Below are 19,464 nucleotides of genomic sequence, written 5' to 3'. Positions count from 1 at the left end.
TTTCTCCCTTCTCCTCTTGTTCCCCTGCTTTTGACGTAAATGGCATTTCAGTCTCTCTCTGGGAGGGACAGTGTTTAGTGTGCATGATTTCACCTAGACCACACCAGAGACACTGTCAGACAGGTCCTGCAACTTAAATCTGGGGAAGGCATCCCTTAAATGGAAGTAACCAATAGATATGCTTTTCTTGAGGGGAAAACAAAAAGTTCCTTGCATCTGGTAAGTACATCAGTAAGTAATTTATGGTTGGAACAGGCAGCAGAATGTACAAATGTGAGAGGAGGCAAACTTCTCTTGTTTACTTCATACAACCCTCAAACTACTCCCTGCCTAATGCACTGGGTTAATTTCCCTTTCAAGCATCACTGAAGACTGAAAGTCTTATGATTCAATGACCCTGAGTATTATGTATTGTTGGGCAATGTATTAATATTTAACCTGTGCAATATGAAAGTACTGTTTTCAAACCCTTGAAGGGTAGTATTTGAATCACAGCTTCTGTCAATATCGTCTTGTTTCTGTAGAGATACTTACTCTAATTTATGACATTTGATAATTTCATTGAACGTATTTTCATGAAACATGGAAAGGTAATGCAAAGTACATGTCATATACAAAATATTTTCTTTTGATAGAATTTTTAGCATTTGTTATGTAAAGTACAATATGCATTGTCTTACAACTCGAATCACTGAAACTTCATTAAAAAGTTGAGGTTAACTAAAATGGTGCCCCACGTTGTTGATAATGGGTGGAATTAAGGTAATATTTTACTTTTTTAAAAGTTACTTTTTTATAGCAACATTCTAGTTTATAACAATTTTTAAAAAAATGCTAATTACCATTCCAGGGAAATGCTGCATTATTTTTTTACTCACATTTTGTTGTTTCTGGATTATTTCTTTGTTTCCCACATCTACAAACACAGATTTAACCATGATGATCTATTCAAAATGCTTCTGTTTTTTTCTTTTTTTTTTTCTTTTCTTTTGTGAAATATTGGGTACTTATGAATAACACAGAAAAACCTTGTTTTAGTTTTGTATAATTTACAGTTCATCAAAATGTTTATTTCCTTTTCAATATAAAATGGGTATTTTTCATTAATATGTGGGAACATACAATTAAAAAGTACAGAAGTACACTCCATACTGCTGCTTTCCATCACTGGTGGTTGGGCTTATTCTGATAAAGGTGATGATTAAAAAAATGTTTTACACAGACTAAAATGTAATCCATAACTGGTTTAACTATGAAAATACTGTTTTTCAAGTAATACAACTTACATTGTGCATAACTCTTGCAGGACTGATTCACTTGCCTACCTTGTGCAGTAGAATAAGGGATGATGTCACTGTCACTCAGTCATTTACAGCTTTAAAAAGCAGCAGTGGGGGAAATGGAAAAGTTTAAATAAATAAAGTAATCACAATAACAACAAACTGAGCAGAGATGATGAGTATATTTTAGGAATATATGTTTAGAAGGAAATAAAAATTTAACAAATCTAAAATGTTTTGGTTGTGCTTGTAGGAATGTTTGATTGGGAAATACTAAGGAAATGTTACCAAATCGATGATGATACTGAGTAACATCTTGCATAGAGCAAAGCCTCCTGTGTGGAGGAGGAGGGAACACCCAAATCCTGTCTATACAGAAGCTTCCTTGCTGCCCTTCATAGAAGGGACCGGGTAGTGCGCTCAGGAGTGTTTTGAACTACTTTATTTTAGTGATGGAAATCTTGTATTGGTTGGTAATGAAATTGTATCCCACAGGTACAAGGAGAAATTGTGTTTCCAATACATTATACGCAGACACTGTGAATTAAGGTATAGACATCATGTTGATAATGGAAAACTGTATGTTAAATCAGAACAGGTACCCAGTGAAGTATGAATGTAAGATTCAATTTATAAACTGTTTTAGAGGATCTGGATAGATCTGTAAGATGATAACTTCACTGTAATGTACTTATCTTTTGTGATCTATATTTTATGCATCTTTAAAAAACAAACAAACAAAACCACAACTTATTTTTCCCCTTTTGATATTTAGTTTGCTTTGCTAGTCCTTTTATTCACATCTACTTCAGTTTATAAAAAAAATAAGGGTAAAATTGCATCATTTTGATGCTCCAGATAAATACAGACTTACTTTATTACTTACTGTAAACATATATAAGAACAATTGATCTCAAAATAAAATGATTTTACAAACATTTTTAAAAATAAAATACTTCTTTGAAATATTTTTTAATATATTGCTTGATTTGCTATCATTAAACTGCTCTTAGCATACTTGCTGTGTATCTTTCATGACACTCAGTAATACACTGACTTGTATAGGTTTTTAATTACTCTAGCACTGCCATAGTCACTTGGGTGAAAGGGATGTATTTATTGTTAAAGGAATACAACTAAAGGCAAGATGCAGTTATGCACCTGAGTCTACCGTTGTACTGGAATTATGGATTTTTCCTATAAACTTAAGAGATAGGTTGGATTTTCAGGTTCTGAGTTGTTTCAACACTGGCATAACTCTGGAGATGATGTTTGTGTGGGATTCATTGAACTTTGCTGTTTATCAGCTGGTCATCTAGTACATGCTAGTTATTTAAGCTTGCCTAACCAGAAGTGATGGAGGGAATGCATCTAGAGGGTGAGTCATCCTGCGCTAGCTTAGGTGTTGGAGACAGACAGAAGGAAATTAATTACCAGCTGGAATTCCTTGTTTTCCTACTCGGATAGTAGAAAGAGTTTAGATAACTGGAATTTGTGGTGCAATGGGCTACGGTTAGGTGAGATGAATCCTACACCTACCTGCTTGTTTGAGAGCAACCAGTGAGTCACTAAATACATCCCTTTCAGAAAGCAGCAGTGTTGTAACTGTGCTGATCTAAGGATGCAGTGAGGCAAGGCTAGCATGGGAGGCAATATCATTTATTAGATCAAACTGATAGAAAAAATAGCTAGGCTCTCTAGAACATATTCTTGTTCTGATCTCTTCTGTTAAAGCATTCATTTTTTTTCAATTATCTTTAGTTGAAAATATTTGATAGTCAAACTCTCAACTGAATACATTAGAGATACAATGCAATAATTCAAAGACTGCCAAGCATAGGAGTAGACTAACTCCTCTTTAATTCTTCATTGAGAGGAGGTTCCCTCTGATCTTTATTCTCTTGCCAAATTCTTCAGGTCACATCTGACATATTTTTTTACTCTTGGCTAAACTGAAGGTGATCCATAATAAAAATGAGTTTTCTTCTAAACTTGGACTGTCTTTTCTTTTGTGCTTATTCCTTGCAGACTTCTAAAGTAAGGCTATATTAAAAAATAACTTCCCAGTTCTTCAGAGGATCTAGCTAACCTACTATTTATTCACCATGTCATGAGAGTTTTACTGAAGGATTAACATATACTCTGGATATTTTGATATGACAGTTTGGTAATCACTGTGGCTGAAAGCTATTCATGGAGTGGTTTAGGCATCCTGCCGAAGTTCTCAATAAGGCATATTTTTTCTACCATGTGCTGACTTGCTCAGTCCAGCCCTGTAGCCTATTGGTAGGTTGCACAATCCATCCCATTCAAAACACAACTGTGACAAAGCAGTGAGGGAGGTGATGTTCCTGTTTCTGTGTTGTGCTCTTCCATTGTGTTACACCTCTTCTCCTGCCTATGTTCTGTTGCTCCACCCTCTTTTAGTTTTAGAAATGCCACGTGTTTCTGGGTGATCACACCAGCTCTTGCCATTGCTTGCCTGACTACCACCTTCACCAGAATTAATACTTCCCACCACGCTTTTTAGCTGTCTTCTTAACAGTGACTCTAAATTCAGTGCAGGCGTTTTCCTGGTGCTCTTATGCACTGTAAACGGATTAAGAGATTACATGAGTTTTTCTCAGATGACTCTATTGTCCAACTAAAATCTTTACCAAGATTCCAACTTGGGATATTCTATGATTGTCCCATATTTTTCTAGGGTTAACCGATAATTCTTTCCCTCTTTCTTTTGGGGGTCACCTCTGCTAACTTCTCTTTTTTTATGTCTCAGTTGAGCAAACTTAACTGTATTGGGTAATGTAAGGAACTTAGTTCCTTAGCTGCGCTTGTCTTGCCATGTAATCAGTATATTCAGCTGTCTTGTCATGTTGCAAGTGTGATTAAAGTGACCAAAACTTGGTGATTTTCCTATTTTGGATTCATATGTATTATGGTTTCTACCAGTATATATTACTGTGGAAGGAAATGTTCACTTAATATGTATGTTTTGGTAAAAGCGTGGTATTTTAGTTTAATTCAGAATTTCAGAAAAATGGTTTCACTTGAGGAAAAAAAAAAAAAAAAAAAAAGCAACAACACAAAACTTGTAGGATATTTACTACAAAACAAACTGCATCTTCAATGTCCAGGGTAATCATTTGCTGTAAAATTTACTTTTGCATATCCACTGACTCCTTGGGATGTCCCACTTTTTCCTTTGACAGTTATGTAAGCCAAAGGGTAGAAGAACCTGGGCGCAAGGAGGAGATATGAAGAAAAACTCTCCTGCTGTACTTACGGAAAAATAGCAATAAAGAAATGTTTAAATGGAAAGGAAATGGGGTGTTCTACAGACATTCACATAATTACATGCAGAAAAAATACTCTGTACTCTGGAAGCCATGTGTTTTCAGAAAGAAAAAAAGGAGTTAAAGAAAGGGTGCATCTTCTTTAGTTTCGAATATTACATCTAGGATTCAGTGACGGATAATGTAAAAATATTTCCGTTCTTTCAAAACAGTCAGATGCTGGTTGCAAGGGATATTAATGGTCACCATTCTTCATCCCTGAGTGACAGAAAATATCAGTGTGTTATCATGTGTTTCTGATTACACACTTTCAATATATTTTTCCCCTCATAGAGTAACTTTGACTTCTTAGCCCTTTCTTTGAAAACACACCGGTTTATTTCAGATTCTTTCATGATAATGCTTTTCTTTGATATGCATGCCTTTGTTCTGTATCTGAGTACTAGCAAGGCCTGTTATCAAGATGGGAAAGACAGAAAAGTATTCTTCTCGTGGTATCTGTGAACCACTTCTGCAACTTTGCATATATAGTCTTTGTAAATTCAACCACATTATCAAAGAATATATATAATGCGGATGTATAGGCTTTCAGGTGGTATGGCGAACTTCTGTCTGAAAATGTCTTAGAAATCCATACTCAGGTGACTTTGCAAAAGAATTATTTGTTTGTATCCTATATGGCATGAGATTTTCAGATTATTTTATACTTGGTATTGTTATTTGATATCAAATAGCCATACTGAATAAAAACAAATGTATTTTTGGTAACTGAGGAACAGCAAGTTCTGGAGGGTTTAAAATAGATGACATACGATACCAATAATAGCCCGGTGCAGCTTAGCAGACCTGAGAAACTATTCAAAGGACAAACCAAAATGGAGGGCAGTTCTATACTCCATGCTTTCACTAACATTTATTTTGCCATTTTTGCTTTGTTTTGCTTCAAGCTTTTAATTAAGATTTCCTTGGCTCTGCTGACCCATTTCTATATTGTTAAAGGCAACAGAAAAGAGGCTGCCAGGATAGCAGAAGAGATCTATGGAATAGTCCCAGGTAAAGTAAAAATGCTGGCACTCTAACATTTAGATGTGTATTTGCTACAAATATGTTGCTTAGGATTTAAAATATCAATTTGTCATGAAACGAGGAGTCTGTTGCTAAATGCATAGGATGAATGTCTTAAGCTGAAGTGCCTTCCAGTTCTGATGTCTTTGCATTGTAAGTATGTGTTGGCATGCTTTAGGTGTGCAAAATATGAGACTCCAACAGTTACCCTGCTAGAATGAGGACGACATTTGCTCAAGGCACTACAGTCGATAAAAAGATTGTTCTAGGAAGCAAGGCATTCGTTAGTGGGGGTTACAGACAGATCTACTAGCTTTACTGCTAGAGACTACAGGGACAAAATTTAGCATGTTGATATTCTGAAAGGAGATACTAGGGGGATATAATTAATGACTTCATGAATCCAAGCCCCAAATCCCTGTTTTAAGTCAGACCATAAAAATGAATACGGCTAAAATTATTCTGAAAAAAATAATGGCACAAGAATCTATTTTATTTGCTAGGCTATTTCATAGGTCGTTTCACTTTTTTTTGGTTAATTTTCTTCCAAGTAATTTTGAAATTACTCCACCGCATTACTGCCATAATAATGTATAGACAGGCATTTGCGTGTCCGGAATTCCAGTAATTAAAATGACACAATAATTTAATTTTACTACTAATGAGAACATATTTTCCTGCTTGAAGATTTGTATCAGCATTGTAACATCACAGACCTTTACATGACTCAGTCGTTGGACACTAGCTTCAAGATGAACTGTGCCACCACGAACAGGCACATGAAAATGAGTGGGTCTGTCTGTGGTGTGAGATAGCCACCCGAAGCAAAGATATTAAGATCTATTCATAAGAAAAATGGTAGAAAAGCATTCCTTACAGATCATTTATATACAGGAATTTCTGTCTCAGGGTTATTAACTTATTTGCTATTCTCTAGAATATGATTCCAATTATTTATTGCTGTCACTTCTTCTGAAATGCCTTCATGCAGTTGTAGACTAAGGCATGACAAACAGCAGTTGTTCCTTCCTACAGGTTTTTATCGAAGTGTCTTTGAAATTTAGCAGACTACAACATATTTTTATCTGCAAGTTGCCATTTGCAAAAAGCCATTAAGGATAATCTTTCAAAATATAAGATCATGTGATGCTGTTGCTGGGGCTCTAGATTGGATTACAGGCAGAGTTTCACAGCCTCTTCTCTTTGCAGTGAAGTAGTGCAGAAGCAGGGCTTCCTAAACTTAACTGTAGAAGTCTAGAAAAGACACGGTGACTTCCAACATGTCACTCACACCTGTGAAGGGAAGATGTGCCCCGTATGGGAACTATATTTGCCACACATTTCAGGGAGGTAGGTTGCTGTGGCTAGCATGGAAGTATGCAGCAGCATGTATTTTCTTGGTGAGGCATGTGTGTGCATACACACGCATTTACAATGCATGTGAAATGTGTTTCCACATACTATACGATATGACTAGGAGTTTAATTAAGACACTGTAGCTCCATTATCTCAGTTACCTCTGAACTCTGCTGCTGGATACAACCCATAATTTTTGTCCCTTGCAATGTTACCAGTCTTCTAACTTTCTGAACTGAGCTTGCCTGTTTCACTTGTCAGCATGAGGTGGGGTTTTTTGGATGTTTTCAGGCAAACCTCTCTCCAACCCTGCCTGGTTCCTGTTTCCGTCATTTTGCCTGGCAAGTCCTACTTGATCCTGAAGAAACTGGTTGCATAGCATGCTGACTGGTCCTTCCATGCCAGCTTCGTTCCCTAGGAGCCCAGAAACAGCTCCTTACATAAATAGAGACAAAAATAAAAACACTATTTAAAATCGTAACACCATGAGGTGAATTGCATCCCACCTCTAGAGTAATGAACGCACACTGCAGGGAGGCCAAGGGCTGCTGAAAACCTGGCAAAGCCAGAGAGTAATTCTGGCTTTAAACCAGAGAGTGGAACAGATCCTTTAGGTCCATCTCTTCTCCTGCAGCTGTGTGGCAGTCACTGGCATACAGGCACGACGGTCCCTGCGTATTTCTGGGCTCTGTCACTTCTGCCTTGGCCAGTGAATTTGCCACGTGCACCAGGGTGCCCTTTGTTGGTTGGGCTTCTTGGGTATTGCAGTGAGAGCTTGAAAAAAGCTCTACCATGGCCAAGGCTAAAAAAACCTGCCGAGTCCTTGGCCTGAAGTCCCCAGGGATGTTTCTGAGCTTCTCATTGAGATCTCTGCTTCAGGTTACACCTAAAATGGAGATGAATCACCTTTTCCTTTCTCTCTGGTGTGCTGCATTGCTGAAAATATTAAACAGGATATGGGTTTCAAGTACTATGCTTGTAGGGTTACACTACACCAGAGTGTGAATGCAAACATTGATATTGCTTCCATCCTCTGGCAGTGTAAATGCACTTGCTCCACTTGAGTTACGTTTAATATAGGCAAGTTGGCTGTAAGTGTAGGTAGTAGCTAGGCTAAGGATTTTTTGTTTTGTGGCACTTGAATAGACTAAGATAAGGAAAAGAGCAAGCTAGCTTGCACGAAGGAGTCTGCACAGTTCAAGAACTCAAAATGATTAAGGAAGAGAAGTGAAACCTCAGGCAGGATTTATTTTTTTATGTCTGTTCTGAAACCTTCCAGTGAGGAGGAGGATGAAACGTGATACTTGCTAGTCAGAGCTGGAGGAAGTTATTTATGAAATTGTTGGTTTGGGAAATAAAACTGCCAGGGTCATGCTAGAATTCGTTTGATGGACACAGTGTCCCAGTGTCTCCCTCCTATGAGACTCTAAGTGAAAGGAAGCCAGAATATGGGTCATTTGTGACAAAAGCTCTCTAGAAGAGACAGAGGCTTGTTATTTTTGTTTATTTTTTATTTTTATTTTTTTTTTCCAATATGAGAACTGCAGGGCTCTAAAGTCCCTGGGTGAGTCCCAACAGCACTAAAGTCATAGTCTTTGCCGAAGGGTGTTTTTTAGCTGTTTTTAAAAGTTCTGCCAACAAGCTTGTGTTTAGGTCCCTTAATGAGTGGTCTGCTTTACTCTGGAGTGCTGAGCCTCAGCTGCTCAGCTGAGATCAATTTATCAACAGTTTCACTGCTGACACTGCATTGATTTTCGAGCCCGGTCTGCATTTACATGCAGTTGCATTTCCCTCATCCTCCCAGGATCTCCTTTTGTTCCGTACCTGAATTAACCCTTACGATTTTGCTGTTCTAGGCAGCTGGGCGGACAGATCTCCTCTGCATGATGCTGCCTTCCAAGGACGCCTCCTGTCTTTGAAAACCTTGATTGCACAGGTAAAAGCCTAAAGGTAAAGACAGGGTTGGGAAGCAGCCTGATTTCTTTTGAATTATATCTGCAAGTCAGTGAGCTGGTAGTAGACTGCAGCAGTGCCTAAGAAATACAGTCATATAAGTAATATATCCACATGCACGCCTTTGGGCATATGTTGGTTTGCTGAGACAAGACACTGAGTACAAGCCCAGGACAAAGACTGCTACTGCTTGTAGCTTGCTGTGTAATAAACAATGATCCTCGGGCTCTTTTTCAGTGATAAACAGTGCAGACTGGGCTTGAATAGAATAGGAACAATATATATGTTAGATATTTGGAGAAAAAAAAAGTAGAAAGTTGTGAGAGTATGTCTTACTTCATAAAACAGCAAGCATGGTGTTCCTAGAGAGCTGGCAGCCCGAAACCCTTTATTCGAACTGTAACCAAGAGTTCAGGCGAAAGAAAGAGGGGGAAAGGATATATATTAGAAATGAAAATAGGTATGAAAATGGACAACTGTAAAGGGAAAGCTATCCTCCTTATCTTTCTTTAAACCCAGATCCTCAATCTGGCACAACTGAGTAATCTCCTCCCCACAAATCATGGTCAATAATTTTCATCCGCGATAGCTGTATGGAGAACAAGGTGAGGCTGCATCTCAAATGGGCAATATCCTCAAGGAGTGGAGCTGCAGGGGCAAATGCCCCTTCTCCAGATATTTATCTAGGCACGGCTGCAGCCAAATGAGGTTGGTGCCTAACCAGCAGTTAGGGCACATCACTGAGGGCATTGCCCAAATGCCCCTTGAGCACTGACGGGCACGGGGCAGCACCCAGCTCCCCAGGAAGCCTGTTGCAGTGTGTGCCCACCCTCACGGCACAGAAATGTTTCCCGATGCCCAGCCTGAACTCCCTGGTGCAGCTCTGTGCCGTGCCCGTGCCTGGCCATCGGGCCACAGGAGCGGGGGCCGGCGCCTCCCCCTGCGCTTCCCCTCCTCAGGAGGCTGCAGAGAGCAGTGAGGGCACCTCTGGGCCTCCTCTCCTCCAGGCTGGGCAGTCCAAGTGTCCTCAGCCTCCCCTCACAGCACATGCCTTCCAGCCCTGCTGCCAGCTCTGCTGTCCTCCTCTGGGCACTTTCAGGGACCTCAGCAGCCTTTCTGTGCTGTGGAGCCCAGAACTGCACACAGTGCTCAGGGTGAGGCCTCACCAACACTGAATGCAACAGGAGAATCACCTCCTTTGACCAGCTGGCTGTGCTGTGTGTAATGCTCCCCAAAAAGCAGTTTGCCCTCTGGCTGCCAGGGCACACTGCTGGCTGGTGCTGAGCCTGCTGCCACCAGCACCCCCAGGGCCCTTTCTGCCGAGCTGCTCCCCAGCCACCTGGCTTCCAGCCTGTGCCTGTATCTGGATTTGCTCTGTCCCAGGGGCAGAACCCAGCATTTCTCTCCGTTGAAGAGGTCCCTTCTGACCCCCTCTATCTCCACCTGCATTGACTTTACACCATTTTATCAGCGGGAGGCACCCAGTGTTGTAGTTAAACAGTGGATGCCCCAGTTGTTCACTGGTTGTGGTTACACATGGGAGAAGCACCTGGCGTGGCTATACATTACTTAGTTAATCTACCCTTTCTCCTTCTGCTGAGAACATTAATTTCAGGAGTGAAGGATGAGGGTCCTTGCTGATGAAAATAGATCGAGGTAGCAATGTCTGTGGAGAGTGAAACGGAGATGATTCAGAGCAGTTTGATAAATGTAAGGGCAAAGCTCTTCATGGAACAGTATAACCATTGCTCATCGCTTCCCAGGTAGTTATGCCATTAGCCTGAAATGAAATATGGAGCTATACTTTAGGGTATGGGGCACTCAGATGTCTCTGCCTTGGGACCAAATTCTTCTGAAATCTGGGACAGTTTTTTGCTTCCCAGGGGATGCCTTGATATAAGGGGCTGTTTGTGCCTGTGTGGAGATGGGTCACTGCAGTTTTAAAGGAGCTCAAGGACTCACCAATGCCAGCTCCAGCACCTGAAGAAGCATCTTATTTTGCAAATACACTGGGAAGAATGTAAAATCATATGAACACAAGGCTTAACATCAGTGGTATTTGGGAAACAGCTGTTGTAAGATGTGTAACTTGTTTGCCATTTAGTAACTGAGGGGACTGCTATTTTGTCCAAGATATCAGTTCTTATTTTTTCATTTGCAATTAATGAATTTAATTTGTTAAATTTATATATGAATAATGAAAATGAATAGCTCTCTTCTTACCAGGTGCCTCTAGAAGACATTATTCTTGAAGGAATATACTGATCAGTAAATATGAAACATCTATACAATGTGAAAATGGAATAACCTCAACATTTTTTCAAGATTTTATCTGTTCCCCTGGAATTGTTGTAACGTGAAGGAAATTTGTGCCAGTTTTTAGCCACAACCAGCCTTTGCGTTAATAACATTTTCACATGGCTGAAAAATGATTGGTTTTATATCATAGAATTTCTATCCTAAAGTAATTACAGTGGCTGTTTTTAATGTTCATTGCACCAGGTTTGGTGGCTTTTACAGTGTAACGTTGCTGGCTTGTATTTCTCTCTACTGAAAGCATTACTGCTGGATACAAGCAGTGCATTGCTGCCATCTTGTGAGCTGCCTGGCTTACAGCACGTTGGGCAGAAGGAGGAATAGTGCTGCATAATACAAGATGTCAAGTGTGAAATGAAGCTGCTCCTAGGCCTGTTCTCACACATGGCTGTGAAATCTTACTTACGAGGATATTTAGCTGTATTTTGGGGACAGCACATATGGCAATTTCTTTCTCCCCAGTGAATATATCTGGTGTCTGTTTTTGTGGGAATAGATGTAAGAACTGTCACTTGGAGAAATGCCTGTAATGAGGCGTGTGTAATTCACAGTTCTTTTCTTCCAGCGTAAAACTTCTGGGTGGTCAGATAAGAGGATATGATCTGTGGGTGAGATTTATCTACTTTACTACACCTGAGTGGACCACATTTGGCACCCCGTATAATCAGTGGATGCATTTTCAGGATGCAATTCATTCAATCTGCAGCTACTTCAGGATGAGATGAATCACATCATGAGTGTCTGCTTTCCCCACGGATGGAGCCAAAAGGGTCCAACCAAGCTGCTGGACCACCACCATTAGCAGCTACCCTTTCTGGTGACAACCACAAACAGCAATAATGTGACCCGTGTGCATCCCTACCCATGTACCTCGTGGTATGGTGCTCTCCATCCAGCATCCAACCACCACTGGTGCCCTGGGGTTGCTACCTGGCCCAGCAGGTCCTTCCCCTCAGGCCCCACGCTCTGCCTTGCAGGGTTTCAATGTGAACCTGGTGACAACAGATCGAGTCTCGGCTCTCCACGAAGCCTGCCTGGGTGGCCATGTGGCCTGTGCAAAGCTGCTGCTGGAGAATGGTGCTCAGGTGAGCCTCAGGGCTGGTGGAGGTCTGGGGAAAATGGCTTATCTTCTTTTTTTTTTTTTTTTTTTTTTCTCTGTAATGATAATTGGATTGCCTCCAGTCTTCCACGGAGTAGTTTGGGAGTCTCATGTAAGTAAAAACAGATGTGCTTAAATCAATGTCACACTTTGTCTGTTAATAAAATACCATTTTGTCCAGCTGGAACCAGGGTAGAATACACGTTAAAAATGGAGATACAGGAATAGGATTAGATATATGAGAACATATTTCATTTGACTGAGTTACAAGCTTTTCAAGCACAATTTACATGGCAAGAAACTGTGAAACACCAGAACAGGCAATCAAACCATCCCTTGCAGAAGAAAATCCATTTATTAACTTCCCACACTGTGCCATATTTCAGTTCCTTTGAAAGATGGGGGAAAAATAAAATAAAATTCTGTGCAGTTTTGGTATAGAAATGATTTTATTTATTTATTTATTTATTTTTGTAATTTAGAGGATCACGTCTGAACTACCTGTTGCTTACTTAAGAAAACAGCCTGTTCGTGATATAATATATAGTCCCAGAGTTTTTTTGTTTATTTGTTTTCTTTCCCCTCCCTCTCTGTTCATAAATAAAACCAGCAAGCTGTTGTCTGACTTCTGGGAGAAAATGTTCTGTTTTGCTGCTCACCTTTATTGCTGTACCCTATTTTGTTGTTGTTGTTTTAAAGAAACCATTTATTCCACAACAGCTGTTTTATCCATCTTTCCTCTTTTACCAGTTAAACCAATGCCCAGTGGAGAGGGAATCTAAAGACGTATTTTCCCTTCTTTGGCTATCTCCTTGCTTACCCTTGCTATCAGCTTGCTTGAATCTCTGGCCCCTCTGTAAAACAATGCCAATGGACCTCCAGTGCCCCAGCAGCTCTAGTCAGACCTGCCCATGAGAGTTTGGGGAGTGCTGCGTTGCAGCAAGAGACCTGTCTGAAATATGGATACTCCAAAATACATCCATTCCTTTCCTTCTGTTGTTTTTGAAGCTGTTTAGGATGGGGGATTGCTTAGCTTGACAGCGAGCAAGGGGATGGGATCTGCAGTGACGGTACTGTTGAAACAGTCTCAGCAAGAGCCCTGCCGTTTCAGGAAGATTGAGCTTCATTTTGGGGCTCCAGGATCTGAGCAGACAGACAGATGTTCGCATGCTGTAGTGCCTGGCCTCTCCCCACACACTGGAGGAGCCACCAAAGGGTAGGAGCTGCCTCCTGTGCTGCTGCAGCAACCCCAGGAGGAGTGTGACCTCCCACCAGCTGCTGTGCTCTTGGGGTTTGCAGGAAATGGCCAGGGCTGAAGCACTGAAAGGGGCAAGGATGGGCCTGTGACTGTGTGAAACACACCTTGTAAGAAAAAGGTTTAAATTGTAAGGTGTCGTATACAATTCAGTTGGGCAAATGAACAAAGACAACTAGTAAGAAAGGTATCAACTGCCTATGGTCCACTGCTGAATTATCTAGATAACTCAATAGTTTTTTAAATATCTCTGCCTTTCTCCACTTCACAGGCAAAATATCTTACTAATTGAATTGTGCAAACTGAGTATTTCTCCCCTGGTTATTCCACCCTCTCGTGAAGCTGCTCCTGTTTGGTTGGTAGCAGACTTCAGCTTCGTTGGTGGCCCAGGACTTCTCCAGCTCTTTCTCTCCTTTTTCCTCTTCTCACTGATTTGGAAACCACACAAACTGCCATGAGCTTTCACAATTCATTGTACTTTCTCAGTTTGCCACAAAATTAAAAGCATGCAGGTTCACTGCATAAATTGCCTCAGAGGGCCTGCTAGACAGCCAAACCTGGAAGCTACAGTGGTGTGCACGGCACAGCCTGGGCACTGTGCTCTCCCAGTGGAGAATGACGGATGGTGGCTCTTGCCAGCTATCTATGTCAGAGGTCAAGGACAGAAATTCTTTCTGTCTTACACATAAATATACACACTCACATGAACACAAACCCTTTTGGCCTCCTATTCTCTTTGGGATTAAGACTATGTTTTCATGAATATGTCTTCTGTTGGAAATGTATTTTCAGGTGAAAGTATTAAACATGGACTACATTTTCATTTAAAAAGCAAAGTTAGCTGAGTGTATACTATGTGTTAGTGCAAAATAGATGGTTATAACAATACTCAAGTTCTCCATATAAGAAAGAAATAGTCTGCGTTTTCTGAGCAATTCCCAGCAGGCATTATTGCTGCCTTATGGCACTAGCTGTCTGTGAGAGAGGGCAGAGCTCAAAGCAAAATGTTATATGTGCAGTCCCATAATGAATGACTCTGAAAATTGCAAACAAAATCAATTTTGAAATTAAAGAAGGCAAGCATCTTGTTCTGGTGCATTTTTGTTGAGCACATGACGCACACTCCAAGGGTGTTCCTCCTATATCGGATTATTCTGAGCGTGTCCTGCTGTTTCAGGTCAACGCAGCCACCATTGATGGGATCACTCCTCTGTTTAATGCCTGCTGCAGTGGCAGCGTGGCTTGTGTCAACATGCTGCTTGAATTTGGAGCCAAGCCACAGCTCGGGAGCCACCTTGCTTCGCCCATTCACGAGGCAGTCAAGAGAGGTAATGTTCAGGGTGGGAGTGAAGGCAGTAGCAACTCAATGCATTCTCTTCCCCTTTGCCCTCAAAAAAAAAAAAAAAAGAAAAAAAAGTCTACAGCATGAATAAATATGCTTGGCTTATTCCCATCTCTTCTGCCTCATTGATTGTATCTGGGTGTATTCTGCTCTGCACCACTGAAATTAAGTGATGGCTTTTTTTCACCACACAGGTCACCGAGAGTGCATGGAGGTCCTTTTGGCCCACAAGGTTGACATTGACCAAGAAGACCTGCAGCATGGGACCCCTCTCTATGTGGCTTGCATGTACCAGAGGACGGACTGTGTCAAGAAGCTGCTGGAGCTTGGTATGCTTGCAGATAGGGGCTGGGAGAGAGCTGGGGTGGTGTGAGCCAACACAGCTTATCACCCTGGGTTTCCTCTCCAACACAAACATTACAGAAATTTCTGCAAGAGATATTTGGACAGTCTGAATCTGTGAGACGACTGAAATTTCACCTGTATTCAGGAAGAATTTAGGATTTCCTTGCTGGAAAATTATAGTTACAGAGACCTACCTGAGACCATCTGAATATGAAAGTAAAATAGAGTTTGTTTTCTAGAATGATGTCAGGAGGCATAGAAAGTATCGGCCAATATTGAGGACCAAAATCAAGTCTTCTGAGTATGAAAAAATTAACTGCCCTGAGAAGCATTGACTTCATCTGCTTCTCAGCTGATGTTGAAGATAGTAGTAAAGATGCTTGAAAGTAAAATCCCTGTAGGGCCAGGCACATTTTAAGAGCTACAGTACATTTTTGCTGTCAGTGTACATTTGCTGATTGACACCTGCTGGAAGCATGACCCTGCTGTGAATGGCAAAACCTAGGGCATGCATTTTGTTTGCTGTACTCCCAAAATTATTCCATTCAGATACCTAAAAGTTTTTTCCTCCCTTGCCTCTCCCTCACCCATCTTCCCATAACTAAATTAACATAACCTGTGTTAGATTGTGTGATATTAACAAATTTGCACAGCAGGTGATAGCTTTTGATAATCTACTGGGTTGAAAGTCTAAGAATTTCAATGGTTGCTCAGCCCTACCTGCTGCAGACAGGACTCTGGCTCAGTAGACATTTATAAAGCAGGTATTTGATCTGATGAGTTTTGGACTGGCAGTACTTAGAGAAATTAGGAAGGGCTGGCTGCCACTGATGCCCTTCAATTGTTGAGGCTACTGGTGGAAGCCAACCTCTATGATGCAGGGTCAGAAGGCTCCTGCCTCCTCCCAGTGCCAACCACACACTCTTGCTTTCCCAAGGAGCCAACGTGAATGCAGGGAAGCGATTAGACTCCCCTCTCCATGCAGCAGCAAGGAAATCCAGCGTGGAGATAGTCGTCTTGCTGGCAGACTATGGTGCTAACCTGAAAGGCAGAAATGCAGATTTCAAATGTGCCCTGGACCTTGCTGTACCCAACAGCAAAATAGAGCAGGCGCTCCTACTTCGGGAAGGTAAAGGTTTCCTTTCTTCTTCTTCTTCTTCTTCTTCTTCTTCTTCTTCTTCTTCTTCTTCTTCTCTCTCTCTCTCTCTCTCTCTCTCTTTTATTTTAATAGAACAGTATTTATTTCTTTTACCTAAGTTTTCTACTGATTTCAAGATTGTAGCACAGGCCTACTACACAGAAATAAGCAATCTCTGCTTTGTTGCTACATCTGCTGCACAATAGTAGTTTTAGTAAGTAAAGTGGTTGGTTATTCTGTGTTTTTCTTTCCAATGTATGGAAGGAAAATTATTTTTATTTACCAATCCAGACTCTAAGGACTGAGGATTGAAAACTGCTGGGAGAGTGTATTTATTGATATCATCACAGCTATTTTAGTAGCGCCATCTTGTGTTCAGTCAAGCACTCTGACTCAACATCCAGCTTCCTGAAGAAAAAGGTGCAATGAATGAATGTTTGTGGGGCTGCTGTCCAAGCCCAAACCTGCAAGCAAGTGCAGGAAAACTGCAAGTAAGCTGCAGTGCCCTTTGCACTCTCTACAATATTTCTATTTATCTTCCCAGTCTACTGAAAGCAACTTCTGAGCAAAAATGAGTCTAGCTCCTCTTGTGCCATTTTCACCTGTGCCACATATAGCCAAAACTTGGTGCATCCAATAGTAATATTCCCAGGACATGGACATGCTGGATTAATTCCCCTCCATAACCTTCATTTTTCCAAGCTTGCTCATGCCCTCTTAGTTGGCCTGTGTTCCCCAGGCTTTGCCTTCCCAGACACAGCTAGACACAGACACAATGCAGACACCTATATGGCATTTTCAGTATTAGCTCAAGAAAAGGTCCAGAAAAAAACTAGCTATGCACACAGAAAAAGGTTCTTAGTGTTCATAGGTTTAAAGTTGCTGAAGCAGTTTAGGCAAAATAAGTCAATAATGTGTGTAGATCTCTTTAACATCAACAAGTTGTTGTGTAGTGCTTGATCTAATTTTCAGATCTTGCTGCTCTTTGTTGCCTTTTGACTTATACTGGGGGCAGGGGAGCTTGTTCTTGCTTTTATTTTATTATATTTTTCCAGGTCCTGCCAGCTTGGCCCAGCTGTGCCGGTTGTGTATCAGAAAACATCTGGGTCGGTCGTGCTTATATGCAGTCCCTAAGCTGCACCTGCCTGAGCCACTTGAGAACTTTCTTCTATACCGATAAATTTGTGACTATATTTACACTGGAAAAGAAAGAGGAACAAATGGTTGTTTACTCCAAAATATTACATCAAAGGAAAAAAAAAAATCAAAGACATCATTTACTGTCTACTCTGGGTACCAAACACTGCTGCTGAATGTGTAAATTGAAGTCAATGGAAAACACCTTTTCACAGACACTGAATGGTATTATGGATTTAGTTCCCCCACAGTTTATTAACAAATGCACTTATGGCAGTTTGAGAAATAATAAGTGAACAGCTCGCTTGACATGTGTTTCTAAATGTACATGCAGACATCCACCCAGCCACAGACATATGCAGAGATTTCCCCTGCATTTAGTGTTATCTAATTATTATGTTGTTTTTTTTTTTTTTTTTTTTTTGTATGTTTGTTTGTTTTTCCTGTAATATCTATGCAGCTTCATCCTCTTTTTCCTCCAATCTCACCGTCAAAATCAAAATAGTGGCTGTTATTCTTCCACTAGAGTGGGAATGAAAACCTTCAGCACTTAATGTCAAATGTATTTATATACTTGGCATCTTTTGTCCTCTCTGACTTTGCTTTCTGTCACCTCTTTCCTGTGTCCTAGTGGAGTTGTAGTGACTTCCAGCAGGCTCCATCTGTCCAGCTGCCGCATGTCCCATCACCCTGGGCCCAGCTGTCCTCAGTGCTCACACATCTTTTCCTTCAAGGTGAGAGTGACATTACCAAGTCATGTGCAGGGGCTTGGAGTAAACCCACAAAACTATTTGTAAGTCTGAAAAAAACCTTTGTCTCTTCTAAAAAAAATTATTCTAAGCTATCTTACCTGAGATCAGTCTCTGTTAGTTATACAAATATTTTTTCTTAGCTTAGAATGAAGGCAGAACTGCAGGTGGTTTCATAGGCACAGTAGGCCAGCTTTCGATGCCTGTCCTTTGCAAAGTTTAAAGAAAACCAAAGGAATGATTTGCTTCTCTCCTTTTTGGCTTTGAATGCTCTGACATTTCTCGAGATAAGTCCTCAGACTGCAGAACAATAGAGAAGCAGGGTCCCTAAGGATGGCTGTTCATCACTCAAATGTTCTCCTTGTTTGTTATTGTCCACCAGGAGAAGAAGTTGGCAAACTCGTCTGCTCCCTCATTACTTACTCTGGAGTCTTTCATCACATCACTGGGAAAAGGGTATTTTAAACAGCAGTTCTGACCACTGTGTTTAAATATTGTCAGGGTTTGTAGCTTGGACATAGCAGAGCTGAAACTGCAGACTTTGAGGTGAGATACTTGGGATCCAGCGACTGGTGCAATGCCTGAGGGGTTCTGTAAAGGTTTATCTTTCCTGTGGAGGTTGTTCTGAGGGCAGAAATGTTTCAGCACACCTGAGTTTTGGTGAAATGAAATGCGCAATGGTGTTTCACCAGCTTTAACAAAATAGGACATAAAGGTTAAAGGAGAATCTGCCTACGCATAGCTCAGCTATGTGTTGAGCCAAGAGGTCCATAATTTTTCAGGCTATGAGATGTGGCGGTTTTATTATGAGCTATGCATGCTAGTACCAGTTTTCACTGCCTGTACATGAAGTCAGGGGAAACGAGCCTGCAGGAGATGGTGTAGGGGACTGGTTTCCAGCAGGCGCTGAGCTGCTGTCCCAGCTCCAGCAGCATCAGCCCCTGGTCCGGTGCTTATCCCGTAATTTCACCATGACAGTTTCCCTCTTGAGACAGAGGACTAACCTTTCCTGTACTTTCTCACGAATCATTCAGCACAAGTAAGACAAATTGTGCTCCCAGCAGTTCATGAGACTATACCTGCAGTGTTATAACTGAAAATGAATGTAGTCTTCAGCCTGTGAAGTAGCCTGTGTT

The 19,464-nt window shown here is 41.0% G+C and overlaps 1 protein-coding gene across 2 annotated transcripts; it reads left to right on the top strand.

The window, feature by feature from the left end:
- Nucleotides 1-5,448: 5,448 nt before the first annotated feature.
- ASB11 (ankyrin repeat and SOCS box containing 11) lies at nt 5,449-17,622 on the top strand (the record flags this gene model as incomplete). Of its 2 annotated transcripts, none has more annotated exons than XM_084293375.1 (7): nt 5,449-5,626; nt 8,851-8,930; nt 12,241-12,348; nt 14,795-14,945; nt 15,154-15,288; nt 16,242-16,433; nt 17,498-17,622. In XM_084293375.1, the coding sequence occupies 7 exons, from the start codon at nt 5,449-5,451 to the stop codon at nt 17,620-17,622; spliced, it is 969 nt and encodes a 322-aa protein (XP_084149501.1). The 2 variants fall into 2 exon arrangements, with proteins under 2 accessions (XP_084149501.1, XP_084149500.1); XM_084293374.1 differs by having other exon boundaries at nt 16,242-16,439.
- Between the last annotated feature and the right edge of the window lie 1,842 nt (nt 17,623-19,464).

This window comes from Netta rufina (assembly GCF_964035555.1).
Source record: "Netta rufina genome assembly, chromosome: 1".
NCBI classification, from domain to species: Eukaryota; Metazoa; Chordata; class Aves; order Anseriformes; family Anatidae; genus Netta; species Netta rufina.
The sequence above is the reverse complement of the archived record's forward strand: the minus strand, read 5'-3'. Positions and strand labels throughout refer to the sequence as shown.